This window comes from Trichosurus vulpecula, chromosome 8 (assembly GCF_011100635.1).
Source record: "Trichosurus vulpecula isolate mTriVul1 chromosome 8, mTriVul1.pri, whole genome shotgun sequence".
NCBI lineage: Eukaryota > Metazoa > Chordata > Mammalia > Diprotodontia > Phalangeridae > Trichosurus > Trichosurus vulpecula.
Genome location: NC_050580.1, coordinates 111,747,615 through 111,772,725, shown reverse-complemented (window position 1 = coordinate 111,772,725; position 25,111 = coordinate 111,747,615). Strand labels below are relative to the sequence as shown.

The window sequence follows — 25,111 nt, the reverse complement described above, 5'->3', positions numbered from 1 at the left end:
AGATGATGTTTAGGTATACCTGTCCTATCTCTCCTCAGCTAGGCTGTAAGCCTGAGGGCAAGGACCATGTCTCATTCATCTTTGTATTGGTCAAGCAAGAGAACAGAGCATGATGTAGTGGCTAGGGAGCCAGGGAGACCTGGGTTCAAGTCATCCCTCCAACATGGATGGCTTTGTGATGCTGGGAAAGTCTTTTAACCTCTCTCTGCCCTCAACAACTCTCTAAGACTATAAGCTGCAGAGATGGTGCCAACTTGCGTTAGTAGAAGTAGTTCTTATACTAATCAAGTCACAGATTCTATCCCTACCCAGCCCTGTTCTGCACATAGTAGGAGTTACATAAATGTTTATTGAATTGAATCTTCTCTTCAACAAGTTGTCTGTGAGGCGAACAAAAGAGCAGGACAAGAAGAGAACCAGGGCAGGAAAAGCAGAAATAATTTGTAACTCTAGCAGTGGCGAGATTCCATAAGTGAGTCTTTTCTACTAAAGATGATTTCTCCATCGATCACCAGATTCCTGGTATTTCACCTCCTCCAGTGTTTTTCCTCTTTAATGTTGTTGGCTTCACCTGATGAAGAAAATTTTGTACACAAGCCCGACCCCATGGAAGGAACATTGAATTTGGAATAGAGCCCCTAGTACTCATATCAACCCTTTATGACCTTTGCCATCTTGAACCTACTTTCACTAGTACCTTCTAGATTTTAACAGACATCAAAGAAGTGGTAAGGATTTTTTCCATTCTGATGAAGGTGGGGGAGGGGATAAGGAAGATTCAGCCAGGAAGTCCTTGGCAGATTTCCTCTTAGAGTGTATTTCTAATTCTTCATAACTGCCATTAAATTTTGAACAACAGTAAACCCCAGAAATCTTGCTACTTCCTATCTTCTGCCATCAGTTCATTCGTGTTAACTGGGAATAGTTAACTCCCTTCCTCCCTTGCCCCCTCCCAAAGGGCATGACCGGGGCCTCATTCCATTATCCTTTTCTCTTGCTCTTTTAATTCTCCTTGTTGACAACAAGAAAAGGGGGCATCATCAGTCCTGGAGATAGCTATAGGTCTGGCTCTAATAAAGCAGTGTTAGGCAGTGTGGGGTAGGACTCCCTCGTGTCTTTGGTTGGGATGGTATATGTCTTCTTATGCCCAGTCTTACATAAGTGAGTAAACCAAGACCCAGGAAGAGGAAATAACTCATAAATATTTAAGTGCTTATTTTGGGCTAGGTGCTGGGAATACAAAGATGAAAACTTTACCCAAGGACACACATAGATTTGCTTTTAAAGATTTGTTTTTCAAAAGCAAATTCTGTCACTTACTACTTGCATGACTTTGGGCAAGGCTCTTAAACCTCTCTCTGCTGCCTCAGTTTCCTGTAAAATGAGGTTAGACTGGATGACTTTCTGAGATCTGCTCCATTTCTAAATCTGTGATCTTATGATCCAGTGATTCAAATCTGTGGAGAAGTAGATAGGAACTCTACCTGAATAATCACAGATAAACCTTACTTATAGATGATTTTACCCTGATTTGCACTTTATGGTAGGGGGAGGGCAGAGGAGAGAATGTTCCCAGGGAATTTTCAAAAGATTACATGAAGCATGGTATTACTACATTCATTTAATGACTGTAGCCCCATTATATTTATCATCAGTTTGTCTTAAGTATGTCAGTAGGTCAGTAGTGTTTACCTCAAAATTAGAATATTCTTTCTGGGTCACTCGTGTATATCATTCTGTAGCCTATTTCAGCTGTGACAGACATTTGATTGGTTTTCCAAGAGACATAGACAGAAATTAGAAATTGTTCTTGACCTAATTTTTTTGTCATAGGTGATGAGTTGTGTGTTAGAGTTTTAGGTTTAAAAGCATTAAGAGAGACTTTATCTCTTTGATCTGTTGTCATTTCTATAATTTCATTTCTACTGGCAAGTTGTCTAATGATTTAAGGGAAGTAATCAGCCTCCTCTAATAGTCTAAACTTCCCGAGAACTAACCTTTGGAGGGGAAAAGGTGTAGTGGAGGCTTACAGCTGTCTACCCTTTGTGACAGTTTGAGGTGCATTGCCCAGTCAGCATTGTCAGGAAGTCCCCCTACTGTCAGTGGTAACATTTCATTTCTGCTGCATCTCTGTGGCCCTTTGCATACCCATTGCCTTCTCTAGATGCCAGATGTTAGCCCCCAAGGCTATCAAGGAGGCATACTTCGGCTTATTGCTGGAGAATTTCCCACCAACAGAACAGTGACGTTTTCCCAAGCTTATGATGAACTCTGAGGTGCATGACCTGGTCCTTTACGTTGGATTATGCTTTAAAAAAATATGTTTTCCATTTTCCCAAAGATGACAGTATTCCCCACAATGAGGTCACAACTTCTAAAGCAGTCTTTGAAGAATGTAGTTTCTGGATCTTTTTAGTGGGTTTTTTGTTTGTTTAGTTTTAGTTTTCTTTTTTAAACTTTTCTTTTTTTTCCCTTGTTTGTGAAATCCTACTAGAAAAGGGAATGTCGTGAGAAGTTTGCACAACTCCACAGGAATCGGTCCAGACATTTCTCCTTCAGTAGGAAGGACAGTGATGCCAACTTGCCTTGGATGGGTCGGTCTAGTTAGTTTTATATAGGCAATATCAGAATGCCTTCTACCCTACTTCCCACGTGGTTCTAGTTAAGGAGAACCTGTTCTTCTGTTCTGTTTCTGCACATAGATTAGTGCCCAGTCATGCCTTTACTTTTGGCAAAGTTTCTCCCCCTCCCCCCCAAGTCTCTGAGAAACATTTTTAGTTGGCTTAACTCATCCTTGCAAACAGGCATCTGCTAGCTCACTCACGGCCAGCAGTGACATATGTTACGTAACTGGAGAGGGATGCTGGCTTCTTGCATGCTTTAACTACCAGTGCTACCTCCTAAGAAGACAGATCAATTCAAAACAATTCCTGTAGGGAAATGACCTTGGGCGACCGGTTTTACCAAGCAAGGCTGGGTTAACTTTGCCAGTTCCTCTGACATGTCTTCCTCAAGCACCGTCTTCCTTCGTTTCTGCCCTAGAGCGTCAGGCTGGTAAGGATCTTTTTTTCCTTTTCTTCACTAGTCTGCCTTGCAGCTTGGATGGGGCATATATTTAAGGCTTTGGCCCAGTAGCTTATATTTGTGTAGTACTTTAAGGTTTTAAAGCATTTTCTTCAATCCTTATGCGGTAGGTAAGAAGTATTACCCCCATTTTAGAGATAAGGTTAAAATGTAGGCTCAGGTTATTATATTATAGACATCATAATGTATTTATTATTATCTTTACAAATATATATTTTATGTATTATAGATGTAGATAGTATGGACTCAGGTTAAGTGATTTGGCCATATTACGTAGCTAGGAAGTGTTAAATTGGAGAGTCAAACCCATGTCTTCTGACTTAGACTCCATTATGCTTAGTATTTATGGTAAGGCTAACAATGAGAGGTAGAATTATCTTCAGGATCAACTTGTCAAATTTTGTTATAAAAGGATATAGAAGTGTGTGGCTTGGGAGATGATACCATTTGTACCATTGATTCTTTGATGATGAAAATATAGGTCTGTACTTGTGGTTCTGTCTCTTAGAGCCCTCTTCCGTCTCCCTATCTTCCTCTCGACCCTTAAAATACCATCCAGCTGTCACTGTTCATTTGAGACTTCTGAATCTGTATCCCTACTCCTGTATGCCCTCTGTAGAATCTATCCAGATGCTCTGCTGCACTTCAACTTTGTCGTGTTCAAAACTGAACTGATTTGCCTCGATTAAACTGCCCTTCCCTGAATCTGCCTTTTTCTTTTGATGGCGCTATCATCTTCTGAGTTACTCTCCTTCATGAACTCTACATTCTAGCCAGACTGGACTACCCAGTGTTCATCATTTTCATTTGGTCCTCCCTTTATCTCTGTGTCTTTGATCAAACATAGTCAAAATCAAAACCACCTCTATCTGTGTCAGTGTCCTCAAGTGTCAAGTCTGTGTAGCTTTTCTCCTGACTAATCCCTCCTCCCTTACTAACAGTGATGTCTTCTTAAATTTAATGTAGTTACATGTATGCATTAAGTCTTTCAATGAGGGTAGGCTCTTAATTTCATTTTATATGGAGAAATGGAGATTGTACCAAGTTATCGAAAACCCAGACTCCTTTGTATTTTCTTCCAGGCCAGTGCAGCTTAGGCTGCATTAGGAGAAGCCTCATGTCCAGAAAGCACCAACTGATAGTGGCATTGTGCTCTGCCCTGATCTGATCACATTGAGTTTTGAGTACCACATTTTAGGAAGAACATGGATAAGCTAAAGGAAGGTGACCAAGATGGTGATAGGCCTCAAGTTCATGCCACATGAGAATCCATTAAGGAGCTGTAGATATTTAGCCTGGAGAAGATCTGGGAGTGGGGAGGGAGGGAAGGAAGGGATGAGGGTTGTCTTGAGGAGGGCTGCTACATGGAATTGAGGTTAGACTTTCAGATTTGTTCTGCTTGGCTCCGTGGGGCAGAACTAGGAGCCAAGGCAGAATTTTCAGAGATGTATAGGCTTGATATAAAGGAGAACACCCTAACAACTGTAGCTATTCAAAAGTCATGTGGGCTGCCTCAGTAGAGCTCTCCATGGGAAGGCTGAATGACTACTTGTCAGGGATATTGTAGAGGCTTCTTTTGGTTAGGTATTGGTTAGCCTAGATGACCCCCGAGGTGCCTTCCAACTCGGAGACTCTGTGATTCTATGAGACCAGGGCTTCTTCACCTTGGTTGTGTCATTTTGGCAAAGCTAATGGACCCTTTCTCGGAAAAATCCATTCAAATGCATAAAAAGTAAAATCCATAGGATTACAAAGGAAACCTCTAATGTTGAAGAACAATTATCAAAATACAGTGGTCGGGGGGAGCCAAGTTCACAGACTTTAGGGGGCAGCTAGGTGGTGCAGTGAGTAGAGCACCGGCCCTGGAGTCAGGAGTACGTGAGTTCAAATCCGGCCTCAGACACTTGACACGTGTACTAGCTGTGTGACCTTGGGCAAGTCACTTAACCCCAATTGCCCTGCCTTCTCCCCTGCAAAAAAAAAAAAAAATCCTGTTCTAGGGACACTCATAAGTTCTGCAGCAGTGTTATTTATTTCCCAGTCCAACCCCACTGGTTGGGGCTGGGTGACCTGGCAGGACCGAGGCAGGGAGATGGTGTTACAGGATTCTTTGGAATCCTTTCCAGGACCTGAGAGATGATGGTATTCCCTTTCATTCACTGAGTCATCTAGACAGTGGATAAAGTGCCGGGTTTGAAGTGAGGAAGACCTGAGTTCAAATTCACACATTTACTACTGTTGTGATTCTGGACAGTCACTTAACTTTGTTTGCCTCACTCTCCTCAGCTGTAAAATTGGGATAATGATTTATAGTACCTACCTTCAGGGTTGTTAAAAGGATCCAATGAGATAATATTTGTGGAGCACCTGGCACAGTGCCTGGCACATAGTAGGTGCTTTGTAAGCATGCATTCCCTCCTTCCCTCCCCTCATTACAGTCACAGATAGTATTTGACAGGGAACAATTTTTTAAAAAAGTTTAAAGTTTTTATTCACAAACTTAATAACCACCAACAAAGACAAATGTAGAACAGAGTACAAAATCCTACAAAACAGAGTAAAAACCCCAGTATTTAACAAAATAGAACCTAGCAAGTTAAAAAGGAGTGTTTACCTGGTGTCCCTTTCTTTTTTTTTTTATCCAGGTGGGAAGGCAGGGCAATTGGGGTTAAGTGACTTGCCCACGGTCACACAGCTAGTAAGTGTGTCAAGTGTCTGGGGCTGGATTTGAACTCAGATCCTTCTGACTCCAGGGCTGGTGCTCTACTCACTCTGCCACCTAGCTGCCCCTTGGTGTCCCTTTCTTAGCCCCTCTGAAGCCTTTTTTTAGTATGTAGTTGTAGTCAGCTCTGGTCTTCACATGTCACTTTGGCCACATGATAAAGGTCCTTTCATATTTCTTTGTTTTTTTATGACACCATAATTTCTTCAGCCAACGTCTTGTCATTAGACATGGAGGATGTTTTCTGTTTGGTTTGGTTTGGGTTTTTGGGGGTATTACAAATAAGCAGGACAAACAGTATGATCTGTGTGACTTAACAGGTGGCCTCTGAGGTCCTTTCCAGCTCTGGACCGATGTTTTGTTTTGGTGAAGTAATCAGAGTTAAATGACTTGCCCAGGGTCACACAGCTAGTGAGTGTCAAATGTCTGAGGCTAGATTTGAACTCAGGACCTCTTGATTCCAGGGCTCGTGCTCTATCCACTGTGCCACCTAGCTGCCCTTGACCTATGATTCTATTAATATTCTTGTAGAGCTAGGAATATGTTGATGCTGATAGGTTCTTTCTTTCACATAAGTCTTAGCAATGGAATTGCTGTTTCAAAAGGTATGATCAGTTTTGTGACCCTTCTTATATATTACTATATTGGTTCCCAAAATAGTCATGCCAGTTTATAGTTCCACTAACAATTGTCAACCCTAAATTTTCTTTTTTAGGAGGATGGGCTATTTTTGCCATTCTAGTAGGTATAAGATGGTTTCCTAAGTTTTTCTTAACCTGCATTTCTCTGATTATTGGATAATTTGAGCATATGATGATTAATGATTTATATTTTTCTCTTTAAAATTGTGGCTGCACTTTGACCTGCAGGAAATAATCTTTAGGGATGTTTTAGCTAAGCCTCTCCCAAGACTCAAAAGGTAGAAGCTAATTATATTTCACATACATGCAACACTTTGAAAGTTTACAAAAAGCTTTTCCCTAGAATACCCTGGGTGCTAGCTAACATTATTTCCATCTAACAAAGAAGGGGACTGAGACTGAGAGAAGTTACCTGGTCACCCAGCATGTCAATTTTAGAACTGGAAATGGAACCCAGGTCTTTTGACTCCCCCCTAGTGGCCTTGCTGCCATGCCAGCTCTCACATGGTGCTGCATTGGGCAAAGACTGGAGACTGAAGCAATATCCCTAGGCTTACCTTTTCAATATCAAGGAAGGGAGTCCAACTGTTTGTGAGTAGAAACCCTCTCCCCACTCTGGTGATACAAGGCAGAGAAAATTTGGTCATACACTGACACCTGCTGATGATTCAAGTGCCCAGACAGGCTTCTTCCCCAGGGCCCGCTGACAGCTACCCATTCATAGCTGTCATCTTTGGGTTTGCAGATGGGCAGCTTCAGAAAGAGGCTTGCAGAGGAGACAGAGAGAAAAGGCTCTGCCAGCAGCTCCTCCCTAAAGAGCTTTGGCAAGTATTTTAGTGTGAATAGACATTTTCTGGAGAGATATAATCTAGTAACAGGGCAGAGACAGATCCTTTTTAGGGTCTCTCCTTCAGAGAATGGCTGTTTGCCTCTTTTGGGGAAACTAAGGATATTTTTCTTTTTTAAAAAAATTCAATTATATTTTATTTTCAGTTCCAAATTCTCTCTCTTCCACCTTCCTGTCCCCAACCTGTTGAGAAGGCAAGAAAAACAAAACCTGTTACAAATGTGTATTGTCAAGCAAAACAAATAAGATAGTATTTCTTGACTTAGGGCAAGGATTCTGAACCTGGGATCCATGAACTTGTTTTTTAAATATTTTGATAACTATTTCAATATAATTCATTTCCTTTATAACCCTGTGTATTTGATACCTTTAAAAACAGTGTTCTGAGAAGGGTTCACCAGAGCACTAAGGGAGGGTTCATGACGCAAACATAGTTAATCACCTCTGATTTGGGGTCTTAGCCAGGACACTCTGAATTTTTGTTTGAGTAGCTCAGACTTTATTGGGTAAAATCTGAAAATAGGAACAACAACAGGAAATGAGTTGCCCATCCAGGAATTTTTAAGGAAAGCCCCAGAAGGGCTGTCGTAGGCATGCTGCTAGGCTCCAAGAGCCCAGTCTCCTGTGAGAATTCTCTCTGAAGTGGAGAGGGAGAAGAGAGAAGGTGGATGTTGGGTGGATCGGCAAGAAAGGAGGAAGACATGGACAATTTTATTGTACTAGAATGTATCAGTAAAAAGGATATATCTGGGGAGTAGTTGGGCCTGAGGCAAGTTAGAACTTTTTGTTTTTAACTTTTGGGAGTCTGCTCTGGAAGGTACTGACAGATGCTTGGTGGATCAGATGAAATATCAGACTCTCCAGCTCCATTTTTGCCACTAGCAAGTTGTGTGACCTTGGGCAGGGTGTTTAATCTCACTGGACCTTGGTTTTTTTTTTTTTTTCATTTCAAAAATTGAAAGAATTGTACTGAAAATAAAGAAAGAAAGAGTTGTACTGAATGCTGGTTCGATGAGGTACATCATTAAGAAAAGCTCTTGATTTTTGGAGACTTTGGAATAGCTAGGTGGAGTTCTTAAATTGGGAGGGAACTAAGACTCTGAAAGGTTAGCTGTGCTGTGGGTTTTAGGTTTTATTTTTCATTTTTAATGAACATCCTCTGTATCACATATCCATGAACTGTTGCCGTTTTGAGCTATCAAAGCTTAAAACTGCACAAAGACTTTTGGTACATCTTGTATTTTGATACGTGTTGCAAAATAATTGGTTTCTTTTGTGTTCCTACATATTTTGTACATTTAAAACATTATTCTAGAAGGGGTCCATAGCTTCATCAGACTGCTAATGGAGTTATGGTACCAAAAATAATTAAAAACCTGGGTCTTCACTTTAGCTGTAGGGGAGTGGGTTTGCTTTCTTCATAATTCAGAATAGGGATGAGGAGGTTTGGAGAAGTCTTAAGAACTTTCCCAACACCCCATCCTCCCCACCCGTCTTGATAGAGTGAATAATAGGCTACAGAATTAAGAAGATGACCAGTGTTAACTGCTCATGGAGTTAATGCTCCAAAGCATTGCATCAAGGGTGGGAATATTAAATGAGCTAGCTTAACATACTTCCCTTATTCCAGAGGCCATGGTGAACTTGGCCAATCCTCCTTATCCCAAAAAACTATTTGGAGTGACTGATGTTTTTTTGGTCCCCCAAAGCTAATGGGGGTTTTTATGCCCCTCTGCTACTCTGATCAACATGGCAAGAGTTTATGAGGTATGTCTTTGTATTCTGACTATAGATTCACCAGGTGGGCTATAGAGTCAGTTTTCTTCTGGTTGATCTTGGGCTCTGTTTTCCCTTCCAGAAGGGGTTTGTAGCTATGACATATGTTGTTTTGAAAGTTGCCTACCTCTTGCCAATATTCATTGTATGTGTGGCTGTTTGCCTCTCTCTCCCTCTTTCTCTCTTTCCTACCTTTGCTCCCAGGGTTCTGGCTGGTGTGGACTATTATAATCATCCTGAGCTGCTGCTGCGTTTGCCACCACCGCCGGGCCAAGCATCGCCTGCAGGCACAGCAGCGGCAACATGAAATTAACTTGATTGCCTACCGGGAAGCCCATAACTACTCAGCGCTGCCATTTTATTTCAGTACGTACACCGAAAATCGATTTCACATCGCCGCCTGGGGTCTCCAGGAGCCCAGCTCAAAGGATGTGGTGTCTGGGAACAAGGGGATTGTGGGGGTAGTGGGGAAAGACTCAATGCACAACAGCAGCAGGGATCTGCATCAGGGAGGGGGGCGTGTTCCTTCCCCACAGAGAGGAGCAAGTGCCTTGGACACAGCTCTCAGAAATCCCAGGGTCATCCTAAAGCTAACAGTGACTGATACTGCTGAGGAGCGGTTTCTCGTTAGACCTCTACTCCTTTACCACATTTTGGGGGCAATTTTCACTGAGAAAGGAGGTCATCTGAACCATGATTTGGGTAAACTGGAATTTAGAACCCAATGCTATCTTGTCCAGTTATCAGCCTGGCCCTCTGCTCTAGCCCCAAGGATCATCATGTCTCTGTGGCCCTTGTTCCACGGGTAAATCAGGGTTCAGGACACTGTGGACTAGGTGGCATTTGAGCCTCCTAGAACAAAGACATTTGGTGACTCTTTTCTAAGAGGATGCACCTAATTTAGCTGAGGCTTCTCCTGTGACAAATGAGGATGGCTGACCAGCTTGCTCCCAGCTACCTTACAGTGCTTTAAAAAAGAAACAAAAGATAATTGTTTGAATCTCAAGTTTGGATAAAGCTCATCTAGTCCAGGCTCTTGCCCTTACCATCCTTGAAAGATAACTATCTGTTTCCCAACCACTTCTCTCAGCATCAGAGAGAAGGGAACAGTTTGAATTTCTGAGCCCTGTGTCCCCTGTGGCTGACTTCTTCCCAGATCGTGGTCTCCTTCTATATTTAGGGACAAGGCAGAGAATAGAAAGGGAGTGGTCTGAGAGCCTTATGTTGGAGTTCCTACTCCAAGCTTCAGGCTTAAAAGGGGTCTTGGCTCAAGGACATAGACCTGGTTGAGGATCACCTGACTGATGCCTACATGGAAATGGCTCCATTTAAATCCACTGGTATTGTGCACTTACTGAATGCTTCCTTCTTATCACCGTGAGGACATTTGGGGTAGGGTGGGTCAAATGAAAGGGCGAAGGGATTTCTTTTATCCTCTTCTCAGTCCCCCAGAGCTGTGTCAGGCAGGGCCTTTCAGACCTTGAAAAACCAAATCTCTTCCCACCCTCCACCTCCAATTTTCTCCCTCTTTACCTGGCTGCCTTTGGCCTTCTCTTCCCTCTCTCCCCTTTTCTCCCCGTCTCCCTCACACACTCACTCTCTCTCTCTCTCTCTCTCTCTCTCTCTCTCCCTCTCCCCCCCCCTCCCCCTCCCTCCCTCCCTCCCTCCCTACCTCCCTTCCTACCTCCCTTCCTGCTTCCCTCCCCCCCCCACACTCATTCTCTCTCACACATATACATACATACTCTCATTTTCTCTGACACACACACACACACACACACACACACACACACTCACACTCACACAGCTGAGCATTGTAGACATCAATTAGGGGTGGGAAGTGGTACACATGCTCTTTGCGTGTTGAGCTCTGTCCTGGAACCATTGCCCATGCAGTAATTTCTCCTCCCTGCCTCCCCGTTTTAGGGTTTTTGCCAAACTATTTACTACCTCCTTATGAGGAAGTGGTGAACCGACCTCCAACCCCTCCCCCACCATACAGTGCCTTACAGCTACAGCAGCAGCAGCAGCAGCAACAGCAGCAGCAGCAACAGCAGGTGGTCCCTGTCTGCAATAGCCCCTCAGGCCCTGACCCCATCAGGAGCCTTCAGGAGGCACAAACCAGCCCACTGTCCGTGCCTGGCAGCAGCAGGAATAGCACCAGATCAAGCCCTGAGGACCCTGAGCCCTCCACACTGCTGGTGGACCAAGAGGCTACCAAAGCCTCAGGCATGGAGCCAGGCAGCTCTGGGGCCTGTCTGGGGGAGCTGGGTGACCCGGGGTCTTTCCTAGATAAAGACTCAGAGTGTAAGGAGGAGCTGCTGAAAGATTACAGCTCTGAGAGCTTGGAGCACAGCAGCGCCTTTCCTGATAGCAAAGACAAGACACCTGGAAGGCACCGACGCTTCACTGGAGACTCTGGCATCGAGGTGTGTGTCTGCAACCGAGGCCACCATGAGGACGACCTCAAAGAACTCAGCGGGCTCCTTGATGATGCCCTGGACAGCACCCTGGACTTCTGTGATAGTTGCCAAGCGAGGCCTCCTGGGGATGAGGAAGAGGGGCTCTACCATCTTTCTGAGGAGCAAGCTCGGGAGCATGGCCACCACCACCTGCCCCGCCAGCCGGCGTGCATCTTGTTGAATACTATCAATGAGCAGGACTCCCCTAACTCCCAGAGCAACAGCTCTCCCAGCTAGAGCAAGCCAGCCTTCTTAGAAAAGCAACAGGGGGAGGGCAGGGGAGGCTGAGCCCAGAGGGGAGCCTTCCATTGATTGGTAAAGAAAGTGCTGCTGCTTTTTCTTCTGTCTGTACTTCTGCCCTTCCTTCCCAAGATGTAATTGGAGATAGGGTTGCCCCTCTCCTGCAGAAGCCCAGGTGTGGATAGAGGGAGAAGGCGTTGATCCTTTCACTGTATTCTTCCCTGCTCCACTTCCCCCTCCTCCTCCCTTCTGAGCTTCTTTTTTTAATCACATCTCACCTGCCTGTCCATGTCAGGTGGTGTGCATTTAGAAAAGTTTGTTCAAGGGGCCAGGATGGGACCCTGCCCTTGTTCTTTGAATGGAGTGGGATCTGCTCTTTGATTTAGGTATAGAGACCCACTACGTCCCAGTTAGTAAATAGGCAACAGGGTTCTACCACTGGGAAAATTAAAAAGAAAAAAACCCTGGCCTGGGTCCCCTGTGGACCCTAGGCCTGGGTTCTCAGTAGTTACAGAGTTGGAATTTGATCCCTGCTTGTAAAAGTCGTGTTATTGGGGGGTGGAATGGGGAAAACAGTTGTCTGGGATGTATGTGGGGTTTGATCAAACTTTCTTAAATGAATGATCAGTGCCAGGTGTTCTTTTGGGGCAAGAAGTTGAAGCCTCTTTCCTAGGAGGTTCTGCTGTTCTCAAACTAGATTAGCTTAAAAGGGTTCTGCTAGTGTTCTTTCTTCAAAACAAAACCACATATGAACTAAGCTAAAAAATATGAATGTACCTGAGTGGGCAGCAGAAGAGTTAGTTTTTAATTAGGGGCAGGTTGGGTGGAGGCCCTTTCTGGTTCACGTCTCTGAGGACCATGGCTGCACCTGAGCTAGAGAGAAGCTGTTCCATCAGGGAGATTGGAACGTGCAGGGAGAAGTTACTTCTGGATTATTGGGGAGGGTGTGGAGGGGGCTGCAAACTGTTACATGTGGAGGGTGCTATGATGGGGTGGGGGGGGATGCTTCTGCTCTAGGAAGAGTAGGGCCTTGCCTTCATTTTTAGTAAGCACCCTTACTAAAGTGATGATTAATATCCCTCCCTCCAATCCCATCTTTGCATCTTCTTCACTTTCCTCCAGCCCATGGCCTTTGTGCCTTCACACTTCACCAGTATGCCGAAGAAACGGACAAAGCAGGCTGAGCGGGCCCTGGGAAGGGTCAACCCCAGCCCCTCAGCTTGTTCCTTAGGCAGTATTTTCCCTTGGATCCCAAGATCCACTTTTTTTTTATATTGACCACTTGGAAGAAATAACTGAATTGTTTGGGTTTGTTTTTCCCCTCTTTCCTTATTAAATGGTGGTACTTTGCTAGCATCACCTATGTATGTATGGCCAGGTGCCCCGCTCAGGTCTGAGTGGTTGGCTTCTCAACAAGTGGGGGCCTACTGCCCTCTCAGATCATGACTGCTGAAGTTTGGCATCAGGCAAACTGAGGAGTTTTGTTAAGAATAGTCTGAGCAGAGAAGGCAAACCAAAAGCTGAAATTAACATTCCCTGACCCAGTCCTGTCCGTATAAAGAAGGTTTGCCTTTTTTCACCCCAGCTCTCAAATGGTGTTCAGATTAGATCACTGACATTATGGGAAGAAAAGAGGGGAAGGCTGTGGGGGTGATCAAGCACCCCTTACTGTATTTGATAAAACCAAAATCCATCTTGAACAAGGTGAAAATCAAAATACACTGACTTTTTGAATAACCTGTGTGTGTCTGTCTCATTGTGTGTGAGCCACGGGTACCAAAGCCCCGTGTTTCTGTGAATATACTTTGAAGCAGCCATTGTGCGCATCTTAACCAAAATGTTTGGAGCAAATTTTGGCTCTCCCAAGGGAACTTACTTTAAGCATTTATCTGTTTACTGAGCAAAAGCCCTAGGCAATTCTTGTATGCCTGGGGGTGTTCAGCAGAGCCCTCAATGGCAGCCCACTGTTTTTGCCAGAGAAACTTTGCTGGATGTAGAGGTTTTACTCTACCCACGGTTGCAATTTGCACATCACTGCATTAAACCCCGGAGGTCTGTGTTCTGTTTCCAGTAAGTGGAATCCTGCTCTAGATGTGTCTGCATGAGCATTGTTTGCCGAGCTCCTGTTACCTCCCTGTGCTCCCCCTGCTGCTCTTGGTCCTCGGCTCACAGGCCCCAGGGTGTGGTGCTGATGACTACGAGGGACAGAAAGCAGGCCTTGAGTCACAAGCTGAAGTCAAAATTGGATTGTCAGCAGCAAGCTTGGCCTGGTTGTTGCCCAGACATCTGACTTTACCTGGAACTGCCAGGAGAGTTGGCAGAATCCCCTGTGTGGAGCTCCTGTCACCCTTGGATGAGGCTTGATCGCAATTGAGCAAGTGTATAGATGAAAGAGCCATGACAGGTCCTCGATTGCCTTTTCATCTTTTTTTCCCCAAAGCAACTCACTAAAATGTCTGAACAGCGAGCAAGTTTTACCAAAGTGAATCCTGTTTCAATCAAACAGGACATTGGGATGCACTGTGGTCTCCTTGGGTTTTTCTCCTCAGATTGGAGTAGGGAGCTAGAGCAAGAGTTTACAGTTGATGTCTCCTACCCCAGATGTAAGAAAAAAATCGAATGGTGAAACTGGGCTTGATTAATCAACAGTAACCAGATTATGGTCAAGGCTTCAAAGCCATGTCCATCCTGAAGGGTGAGCTGGTTGATGATAGAGTGGGAGCTGGGAGGGAAGAGGTGAGTAGGTTGGACTTAGTAAACTTAACCTGCTTCCTCTTACCTCCCGTAGGTAGAGATCTTGGTTTTCCTGGTGAATGAGGACAATGGGTGTGAGTTGGGTTTGGTGCTACAGTTAGAAGATTAGCCAAATGCTGACACATTCCTGTGTGTTTGCATGTGTATAAGTGTGTTTGGCGAATTGCCACTTGTTGGGTGTTGTGAATATGTGTATTTTAAGCAATAAGATTCAGCTGGTCAGACTTCTCTGGGCAGCCTTACTGACACTTTTCCTGTGATGTGATTGTTTTGAAGACAGAGTGGCTCCTACCACTGTGAGATGCCCAAATAAAAACCAATCCAAGATCTATTGCTCCTTTTTTTTAAGAGTTCTGTAGATTTCTATTCATCATCCTCTGAGAGAAAAGTCACACCTGGGCTCAGAAAGGGTGAAAGCATTTCCTGATACCCACACAGATACCATGTAGCCACATGGCCAAGGAGAAACCATTGTAGGGTTGAAGGTAAACTCTTATGTCTTCGTTGCCCCACCTCTTTTCTAAAGAAATCTCCTCAAACACTCCATCTAGATAGGGATGTATATGAAATAGATATATTTCTGATGCGTGCAGTACTTTGCAAATTTGCACAAGCAGGTTAAAGCCAAAAACAAATAAGTAGACATTCGGCAAGTCCTTCAAATTTTTGAAACATGACGTAAAAAAATGACAAATGCTTGGATTATTAACTTGGTGAAAAATTAGTGGATTAACAAGCATTTATTAAAGCCTCTTTATGTTTGGGACACTGTTCTCCATATGAAAGACAAAGACAAAAATAGAACAAGCCGTACCTTAAAGGATCCTACATTTAAATAAGGACAGAGCTTAATTCTGAAATTCAACTCAGTAAATAGTAGAGTTCCCACTGTTTACCCAGCCTTGTGCAAGGTACTGAGGGTCCTCACCCCTACTGTCTGTTGTCTTACAGAGCTTTGCAGTTGGGGAGGTAAGACATCTTACGTTAAATGGTTAAGAACAATGCAAGGCCATGATTAAATACCAGAGAGAGTAGAATGAACAGAGTAAGATCATAGGATTTAGAGCCGGATGCAACCTCAGAGATTAGACTAATCTTCTCACTTTGCAGATGAGGACGATGAGGTCCAGAGGAAGGAAATCAGAAGTAGTAAGTGACAGAGTGTTTCCAAACCCCCTGCCATTTCCAGTGCATCGTGCTTAAGGCTGTGAAATTTTAGAGGAGGGGATAAATAGGTGCTGGAGCAATCCAGGATGACTTCGTGGAGGAGGGGTAAGATTTGGCTAGACTGAAAGGAGAAGAGCATTCCCAGCATGGACAAGGGAGTGTGTGTGTCTGTGTGTGTGTATGTATAGGTAGGCGGGTAGGTAGATTTCAGGCTGGCAGGGGTATTAGTCTTGGCAGCCATTGAGGCTTCTGAAACGTTAAATTCCAAGTCCCTTCTGACTCCCACTGGGAGCTATCTGGGGAATTTCAACACGGGTGCCATAGTGCATAGAGCGCTGGACCCAGAGTCAGGAAGACCCAAGTTCAAATGTCAGCCACAGACACTAGGTGTGTGACTCTGGGCAAGTCTCTTAAACGTTGTCTGCCTCCGTTTCCTCATCTGTAAAATGGGGATAATACCACCACCCACCTGGAAGGGTTGTTGTGAGGACCAAACGGGATAATGTATAAAATGCTTTGCAAACCTTAAAACATTACCTAAATTCTAGCTAATATTTTCTCTCCCTCACCTTTTTTTTTTCCCTTCCTAAGTAAAATCATACAGTTCTGAGGGTCTTCTTTCAGTAAAGTGGGTAGCGACTTTGGGGCTGGGACAAGATTCTTAATTCTGCCCCTAGCCCCAGGTTGATCTCAGACTAGCTATTCTCTCTCCCCCTTCTATAAAGTAGCTATGCTGCTGCTCCCTAGCTAACGACCATGGGCAGGATAGCAATCACAGCGCTGTATTGCCTGAAAAGGATGACTTGGAGGACCTAAAATTTCCAGAAATGAGGTCACACTTTGCAAACTTTCAATCTGGGTGTAAATGACAATATTGTAATTTCTAACATTCTCTCCTCCCATTTTCAGTGGTTGGGGGTGAGGGCAATGGCTAGGCTAAGGAATCGACTGAGACAGCCAGAAATGTGCTTGGCTGGGAGCTAGCCTGTCCCATTGCTGAAGATAGGACTGGGTTGGTCTTTAGATTCTTGGTTCTTGGGGCTAAGAGCCCTGCCAGGAGAATTGGGGATAGATGGGTGGGGAATAAAGAGGACCAACCTTTCTCAGAAAGAAGTACCATTTAACTTCTAGGTCTAGGTAGGTCCTGGCAGTCTCTCTCCCCATACAAACACACCTTGCCCTGTCTCCTTTTTTCCTACATTCTACAGATCAAGTAAACAAGTATTGAATGCCTACTGTGTGCTAGGCACGTTGCTAAGCACTGGGTTTACAAAGAAAGGCCTGAAAAAAGGTCCCTGCCCTAGAGGAGCTGACCGTCTAATGGGGGAGACTGCCTGTAAACAACACTATATCTATCGGGCTTTTTAGATAGGTAATCTCAGAGGGAAAGAACTAGCACCAAAGGGGACTGATAAAAGCCTCTTACAGAGGTGGTATTTTAACTGAGACCTGAGGAAAGCCAGAAGGTAGAGAAGAGGAGGGAAAGCATTCCAGGCATGGAGAACAGCTGCCGAAAATGCATGGAGTGGGGAGAGAGCAACTTGGACAAGGAACAGCACAGAGGCCAGTGTCACCAAATCATAGCACTCGTGGAGGTGACTGAATTATAAGAAGCCTGGAAAGTTAGGAAGGGACCCCATTTATGGAGTCTTAAAAGCCAGAGACTCAAATGATCCTGGCATTAATGGGGAGTCACCAGAGTTGATTGAATGGGTGGGGATAGGAGGACAGCAATCAAATATGTGCAAAGTGCAGTGCAAGGTCTTGCCTTCAAAGACCTTATATTCTGCTGGGAGGATTTGGCATTTACACAAGTGGCTAAGTGTAAGATAATAGAGAGAGAAAGAGAGTATTAATTCAGGGGGAAGGAAACCAAGGGGAGGAGAGAAGGGAGTGCAGTCCAGGCACTAGGGGCAACCTGAGCCAAGGAAGCAGAAGATGGAGCACTCCGAGTTCAGAGAACAGTCCAGGCCAGCTTGACTTGCATGTGCATAAAGAGGAATGCTGTGAGTTCTATCTGGAAAGGTTAACTAGCCCAATTATGAAGGGCTTTAAATGTTGAAATGAGGCATCTGTATTTATCATAGAAGTAATTGAGAAACCTCTCCCCCTCCCAATATTTTTCAGTGACATGCCGGTGCTTTACAAAGACTATTTTGACAATGAGAGGAGCAAGGAGACCAATTAGCTACTGCAAGAGTTGAGGCAAGATTCTCTGAGGGCCTGAATTAGAGAAGTGGCTTTGTGAATGGTGAGGAGAGTGTAAGAAGAGGTCGAGATCTGTACCAATGGAATGAAGAGCCCCTTTTGCTATTCCTCTCTCCCCACCCTGCCCCTCCCCCCGAAGTCCTGGTTGGGAAGAATTTTAGGCTTCCCAAATTATAGCTTAGGATTCTTTATGTTCCTGCCCATTCTTTGCCTCCCCAACTCTTCTGCCATTCCCTTTCCACTGCAGCCATCATGGAGTAGAAAGGACGCTGGACTTGTACCAGAAAACCCAGGCAAGTAATTTAACCTTTCTGAGGCTGTTTCTTCGTCTTGGAGGTGAACGTGCATTAACAGGGTTGTGAGGAAAATGCTTTGCAAATCTTAAAGTTTTAGATAGGTATAAACTGTAGGTCCACTGATGCTATGCTCTGTCATTAGCACTGAACCTCCAAAAGAGTCATTAGGGTTAGAGAAGAAGTTACCATGGACCTGGACCAAGACCTGAGACACCATGAAACCTTTGGTGGAGAGGGGTGTAGTCTCTGATCTGGGCTGGCAGCAGTTACGGACTGCTGTGGCTTAATTCCAACCCCTTTCTCCCCACCCATCCACCCAAAGGTTCTAAAATCTGTGGAGACAACAAAAGCAAAGGCTATTTTTGACTTCGTATCTTCCTGGAGAGAATTTTTTTCCCCTCTTGCTAAAACATAAAAATAGTGTTCCTTGGTTTGTGGGGGAGAGACCAGAGTGTTTTAAACATAAAATTCCTCTCAACCCATACAATATTCCCCCACCCCCCTCTTTATAATCTTGTTTCTCCTCTGCAATGTCTGAAGAAGCCAAATCCTTCTGGAAAATATTGTGCAGCATTCACTTATGTTGCAGCCACCGAGAAGCTCTTCCCTACCCATCTCCTAGCCATGCAGCTGCCCCTGTGTTGGTTGGCAGCAGGGGACTCTGAACCTGGGGAAGGGTGCTCAGACATTGGACCCCCAGAACAAGTATGTTGGGGGTGTCCTTACCTGCCCATCCAGAATATTCTCCCCTGGCCACAGAATCAGAGAAGAAGGCTTATGCTCTTGAGAAGGATGTATTTGTTATTATGTGGTTCTGGATAGTCTTAAGAGTCCTCATGTAATACACTTAAAAGTATTTTCAATATGCATTATCTCCCTTAATCCTTAACCCTGTGGGGTAGACAGCTCTGTGGGACCCATGAAGGTTAAGCAACTTAACTTGATCCCATAGCTTTTATGTTAGTGGTGGATTCCGGGTTGAGACCCAGGTGGTGTGACTCATGAGCTAGAGCTCTTTCCACTATCCCACCCTACCTTGGAGAGTCAAATACCATCCCTGGAACATGACACAAGAAATTGTGTTCTCTGTTTCTGATGATAATACTCCTGACCTCTCATCAAAGGAAGTCACTTTAGAAACCAGCTAAATATTCTTGGAACAAGAAAGTCTCTCTACAATGTACCTCTGACAGGCAGCTGATGCTGTTTGAAGACCTTTAGTGAAGGAACCTGTACCTTCCGGAGGCAGCTCTTTTCACTTTTGGATGGCTCTAATTGTTAGGAGGCTTTCTTTTCATCAAGTCTAAATCTGCTTTCTTGAAAGGGGGTGGGTTCTGTTAAAAAAAAAAAAAAGACCATCTGGACTGTTAAAGTGGAAGAAACCCCAGATCCAAAAACGGGGACCTGGAATGAGCCAGAGTCTGATCACAGATTACAAAGATTATAAATGCATTTGTTACCTGAGAAGGAGCTTGCAAGCTGCAGCAGTGAGATAGTGTTTTCATCTGTTTGAATGCGATTTAGAAAGGGTGAAGTATTTACATTTTTCAAACAAAGGAAGGGAGGGAACTTCAGAGAAAGGTGGGAATTGCACAGGTCCTGGAAAGGAATGAGTCAGGGAGCCCCATCCCCAGGGAAGGGAGAGATCTGAGAAATGGTGAAGAATTCCAGGTGTGAGAGCTGTGGCCCTTTGATACACAAATCAGAAAGCAGCCTTGGTGATGAACAGTCTTGGCAGTTCAAGGCTTAAGCATAAATAATAAGATAAGGGGATGTCTCCAAAAACCATAAAATGGCATGTGACCGAGAAGCCCATAACCAAAAGTTAGGGGAGTGTCTGAAGATAAGGATGTCTCTTGAAACCGCCAAATGGCTCAGGGTCTTCTTCAAAGCTGGTATGAGCTTAATTGGCTTCAGAGTTGCTGATTTTCTGCACCTCTATCTGGGTTTATTCTTGGTCACTGCAAAGGATTGTTGGTATATCAAGCAGCCCTGTATCTTAGCTTATACAGCCAGCCCTCATACAGCTCTTCTCAGTTACCTGGATAATTGGGGAGCTCAAACAAGTCAAGGTAGTTAGCAGATCCACTTTCACAGTTCTAAATCCTGACCCCAGCTGTTATAAAGGAATTCCATTATTCCCACTTTAAATTAATCTGTTACAAGTGTAGCACAAATTCACTAATTCTAGCAAACACCTATTAAGAGCCTATTATATGCAAGATCCCATGCTAGGGCTGAGCTTGTGAAAGATGAGCCTTCCTTGGAGCAACTCTGGAGATAATAATACTTTGGGACAAGGGTTGAGTACTATTAAGGGGCTCAGAGAGCAAGCAGAGTGGACCATTACCCAATGCAATTTTTAAGAATGCTCTGTCTTGCTATTATTTTTATTTTAGTAAGTTTAATAAAGTTTATTAAATGCCCTACTCTGTGCTAGGCATTGGAGCTACAGTGAAAAGCAAAAAGCCAGTCCCTGTTTGCAGGAGCTCATAGTCTAATGGGGAAGACAACATGTGAAAAACTATCAAACAGAGAGGCAAGATAGAAGGAGGAGCAGCTAGGTGGCATAGTGGGTAGAGTACTGGGCCTGGAATCGGGAAGGCCTGAGTTCAGATTTGGCCCCGGGTTTGCCTCAGTTTCCTTATCTGTAAAATGAGCTGGAGAAGGAACTGGCAAACTACCCCAGTATCTCTGCAAAGAAAATTCCAAATGGGGTCACAAAAAGCCAGACATGATTGAAAAAAATGATGCAATCTCAGAAGGAAGGTGCTAAGATAGAATTCTGTTTCCTTCTCTGCCTCCACACTAGATGGGTTTCCGTCACTTCCTGGAAGTATGAGACCAGCTAAACCTGCTCATCAGCTTTGTCCAACAAAAATCCAAGCCCAGCCCAGTCCCACTTTGAGGGGAGAAAAAGAGGAGGGGGAAGAAGGCTATCTGTGGACAAGTTTTTCAGCCCTGCTAGTGATGAGATAGAGGTCCAGTAGCATCAAGACTAGCTTTAAAAGAGGCTAATGGTCAGGTGGGATCAAGGGATGGAGTCCCCAGAGCTTGGGGCAAAGTCTAGCTTTCTGACCTTGTCTCTGTATGGATGACATAGTCACGTTAACTGACATTTATTTAGTGCGTTAGGAGGTAGCACCTGTGCTAGGCTTGAAGGAATAAGAGAATTACAGCAGGGGGGGATGGAGTGTTTGAGCCTGCTGGATGAAAGAACAGCAAGCAATCCAGTGTGATTTCAAGGTGGAGGACCTAGAGGAAGAGTCAGTCAATGATGAGCATTTAGTAAGCACTGAGTGTTTACTAGAATTAGTGAATTTTTACATCATCTGATGTCAGGGTTTAGAACCCACACCCTTTGAAGAAAGCAGGTTTAGGCTTGATGAAAAGAAAAAAAAGCTTCCTAACAATTGTAGAAAGTAAAAAGAGCTGCCTCCAGATGGAACAGCCTCCTTCACTAAAGGTCTTCAAACAACATCTATACAGGTGTATTACAGGAAAGCTTTCTTGTTCAGAGGATTAGACGGCCCCTAGAAGGCTGAGAAGCAGGTTCTTGCTCAATATGGCAATCAAACGCCTAGTAAGTGTCAGGAGCAGTATCTGAACCAGGCTTTTCCTGACCCCAAGAGCAGCGCACTATCCGTTGTACCGTACTGCCCCTAGAATTCTGGACTCAAGTGCCTCTCTGAGCCCCTCCAGCCCATTCTGTGACTACTTTTAAACAAGTCTGGGTCTCTGATTTCTGTAAAGCCAAAGCTGGCCACCTGCAGGAGTACAGGGGTGAGATAAAGTGAGAGTCACCATTACCACCTAATTCTTAGGACTAATTCCCACGAAGAAGTATAACTCTCTCCTGTTGACCCCCCACCCTTCCACCCCCATGGCCTCTGAACGAAGGAGGCTGGAGACCCAGGAATTATTGTTGTTGAGTCGCTTTAGTCCTGTCCAACTCTTTGTGACCCCACTGGGGGTTTTCTTGGCAAAGATTCTGGGAGGGTTTGCCATTTTTTTCTCCAGCTCATTTTTTTTAAATAGATGAAGAAACTGAAGCAAACATCATTAAATGACTTGCCCGGGTTCTGAGGCTGGATTTGAACTCAGGAAGAAGAGTCTTCTTGACTCCAGGCCTGGCACTCTGTCCACCAAGGAGGGCCAGGGATAGGTCAGCCCATATCCCCAAGCCTCAGGGTCAGTTCAAGTGGCCTCTGTCTTGGTCTGGTATGTCAGAGCAGTGGACAGCTGGCAGAGCCCGACTCAGGCGCTGCTAATGCAGAGGCTGCAGTCACTCCACAGGGGGGCCAAATACCAGAGAAGCAAGGGATCGATCATACTAACGGAGACTATGTTTTGGGTTCATTGTCCCCTTCACTCCCGGGGCTCTGTTAAGCAGGGTTTGATGGGGGTGACTGGGAGCAGGAAGGAGGTGGGGATGAAGTTAATTTATATCCAAAGTAACGAATACATATAGACTAGGGTATGGGGTTGGAGACAGGAAAGGCCTCCTCCCTTTGAAAGTGGATAGTAGAGCTGAATCTTAAAGGAAGATGGGGATTCCAAACAGCAGAAGTGAGGAGGGAGAACATTCCAGGTAGGGGGCACAGCCAGTGCAAAGACTTGGAGATGGGACATGGAGCATCGTGTGTGAAAAACAGCAAGTAGGTCAGGGACCCCAGAGTGCCAGGAGATAAGTAATATATAAGAAAATGAACAATTTCCCCCTTCCTTCAAGTCCCCCCAGGCCCACAAAAGCCAACTGCTGTGTCTGGGGGCTCATAGCCAACATTTCAGCTACAGACGTATGTGCCACTGGCTGTTTCTCTATTGTAGCAGCTTGACTTTATCCAAGACAGATGACCTCTAAGATCCCTTCCAACTCAAAATCTGTGATTTAATAGGATCCGAGGAAAGAGCAGACTGTTTTCTTGGATTAGCCTTCAGGTACCTTACCCCTCCATAAGAATTTCTTTTTAAAAAATTATTGATATCTTTTGTTGTCATAATACCTAATTTCCCCCTGTATTCCTCCCTTCCTTCTCTCCCAGGGAGCCATCCTACAAAATAAGAATTCTTCAAAAGAGAAAGAAGAGGGAAAACATAAGCAAAAACTGATCCAGGAATCTCCAAACTCTTTTTTAGGCACAGAAATAGCTATGGTCATTTCCTGGGTCTGTTTTTGGTCACTGAGTGAGGTCCCAATTGAGGGGCCTTCCCAGAGTGATTTACCTGAGGGTTACAAGCCTCCCTGAGAGGAATTAACTTGACTAAGACAGTTGTTTGGATATGCTGGGATTCCTTGAAGGGAATTGGGTCCTGTGGGGATCTTGGACCCATTTCCTAGCCCAGAGGTTTCCCAAATATGACAGATATGAAAGCTTCCCTTGTCATAGCTAAATGGAAGATGAATGGAGAGCAGCTGTTCCATGCTACCCATGTTCAGTTTGAATCGATTAGGGTTCATTAATCAGAGGTGTCTTATAGGCTAAGCAGGACAAAGAAAAGTGAACCAAAGGCAAGGCCGGTGTATTGGTGTGTCATCGATTGATACCAGATGGCTAAATCCATGAACACTTATGGATGGTGTACAGTGATAAAAATCAAAGAAAAAGTCAAACTGTCTATGAAACCCTGGAGGACTCTCACTGTCAGGGAAAGGGGAAGTCAATAGAGAACCACTGAAAGAAACTTTTTGAAGCAACCAGCAAAAAACAGAAGACATTTTGAGCTGGAAGGTGATTTAAAGATGGTTTAACCCCCTCCTTCTCCACATAAGAAAATTGAGGCCCAAAGTAGGAAATCCACAACTTGTTAACAATATCCTCCAATCCTAGGCCAAAGTAATAATAGGATGTGAGATCAGAAGGCCCAGAGAGTTGAAGGCAATATAGACAGTCCTGTGAATGTGATGAAAACCACATGGGATCCTGATGATCTTTGTAGAGTGCCAACACATGGAAGCCCTATCTGAGTGGGGTCAGGAACAGGCTCATTGTCAGGAGACTCAGACAGCTGGAGCAGAAGCCCCCAGCCTGCATCAAGCTCTGGATCAGGGATGGGAAAGGATGGAGGTGATTGTGGCAGGGCTCGAGGTGAGGAGAGGTCTGGTCAGGTGGGTACTGGCAAATGTTTATCAGTTGGCTCTCCCCAAAGCACCACATGCTTCTAAGTTTAATATGTCTTATTAACAGTTTTTTCCATCTCTTCCTTAACTACCAACAAAAGAGAAAACTAAGACCTGCTTTGTAGCATTTGCTGATTTCTGACTTTTAAGTGATCACACTGAAGGTTTAACACGTGCCTCTTGAGGGCTGGTACAGCTGGCTCCAGCTCCCACACTCCCCCCACCCCTGGACTGTCCAGTATTAGGAATGGTTGTAATGGCAGTATATGTTTAAGGTAATAAGCAGCAAAGAAGCTAATGGGGCAACTAGGCTATAGTTCTCCCCTTCCCACTCCCTAGACTGGATCTGCTGCACACAGATGTTCACAGACTGCCCCTCTCTTCACTTCCTGCTCTGGAGCCTTACAAATGCAGGCTCTTATTCACAAGGGGTAAGGAACAGTGTGTGGATAGTTCGGTATAGACCTTCTCCATTACCAGGGTACAGAGTGCAGGTCAGACCAGCCAGTGGTGGGTCAGGAGTGGCATCTTTGGAAGCAGAGAACCACATACATCGTGTCATTTCAGGGATGGCATGTGACTCTCCAAGGCAGGGTGGTATAGTGGAAGGAACACAATCTTGGGAATCAGACTAAGTCCTGTAACATACAACAGGAAAGGTAGGTTGGAAGCAGACTAAGGAGAGGCTTGAATGCCTAGCTGAGGATTGTAGGGGTTGCTTCATCTCTTGGTTGAATGGTCTATCCTGAATTCCATGGGATGTTTCCTGTGATCAGGAGGTTTTGGGTCAGTC

The 25,111-nt window shown here is 44.6% G+C and overlaps 1 protein-coding gene across 2 annotated transcripts in view; it reads left to right on the top strand.

Moving 5' to 3' along the window:
• Positions 1-14,855, top strand: part of WBP1L (WW domain binding protein 1 like) — a 66,991-nt gene extending 52,136 nt beyond the window's left edge. For both annotated transcript variants that reach the window (XM_036735074.1, XM_036735075.1), the window contains exons 3-4: positions 9,275-9,436; positions 10,997-14,855. In XM_036735074.1, the coding sequence (XP_036590969.1) occupies positions 9,275-9,436; positions 10,997-11,769 (935 nt within the window). In that variant the 3' untranslated portion in view covers positions 11,770-14,855. The remainder of the gene's footprint in view (positions 1-9,274; positions 9,437-10,996) is intronic.
• The last annotated feature ends 10,256 nt before the right edge of the window (positions 14,856-25,111 follow it).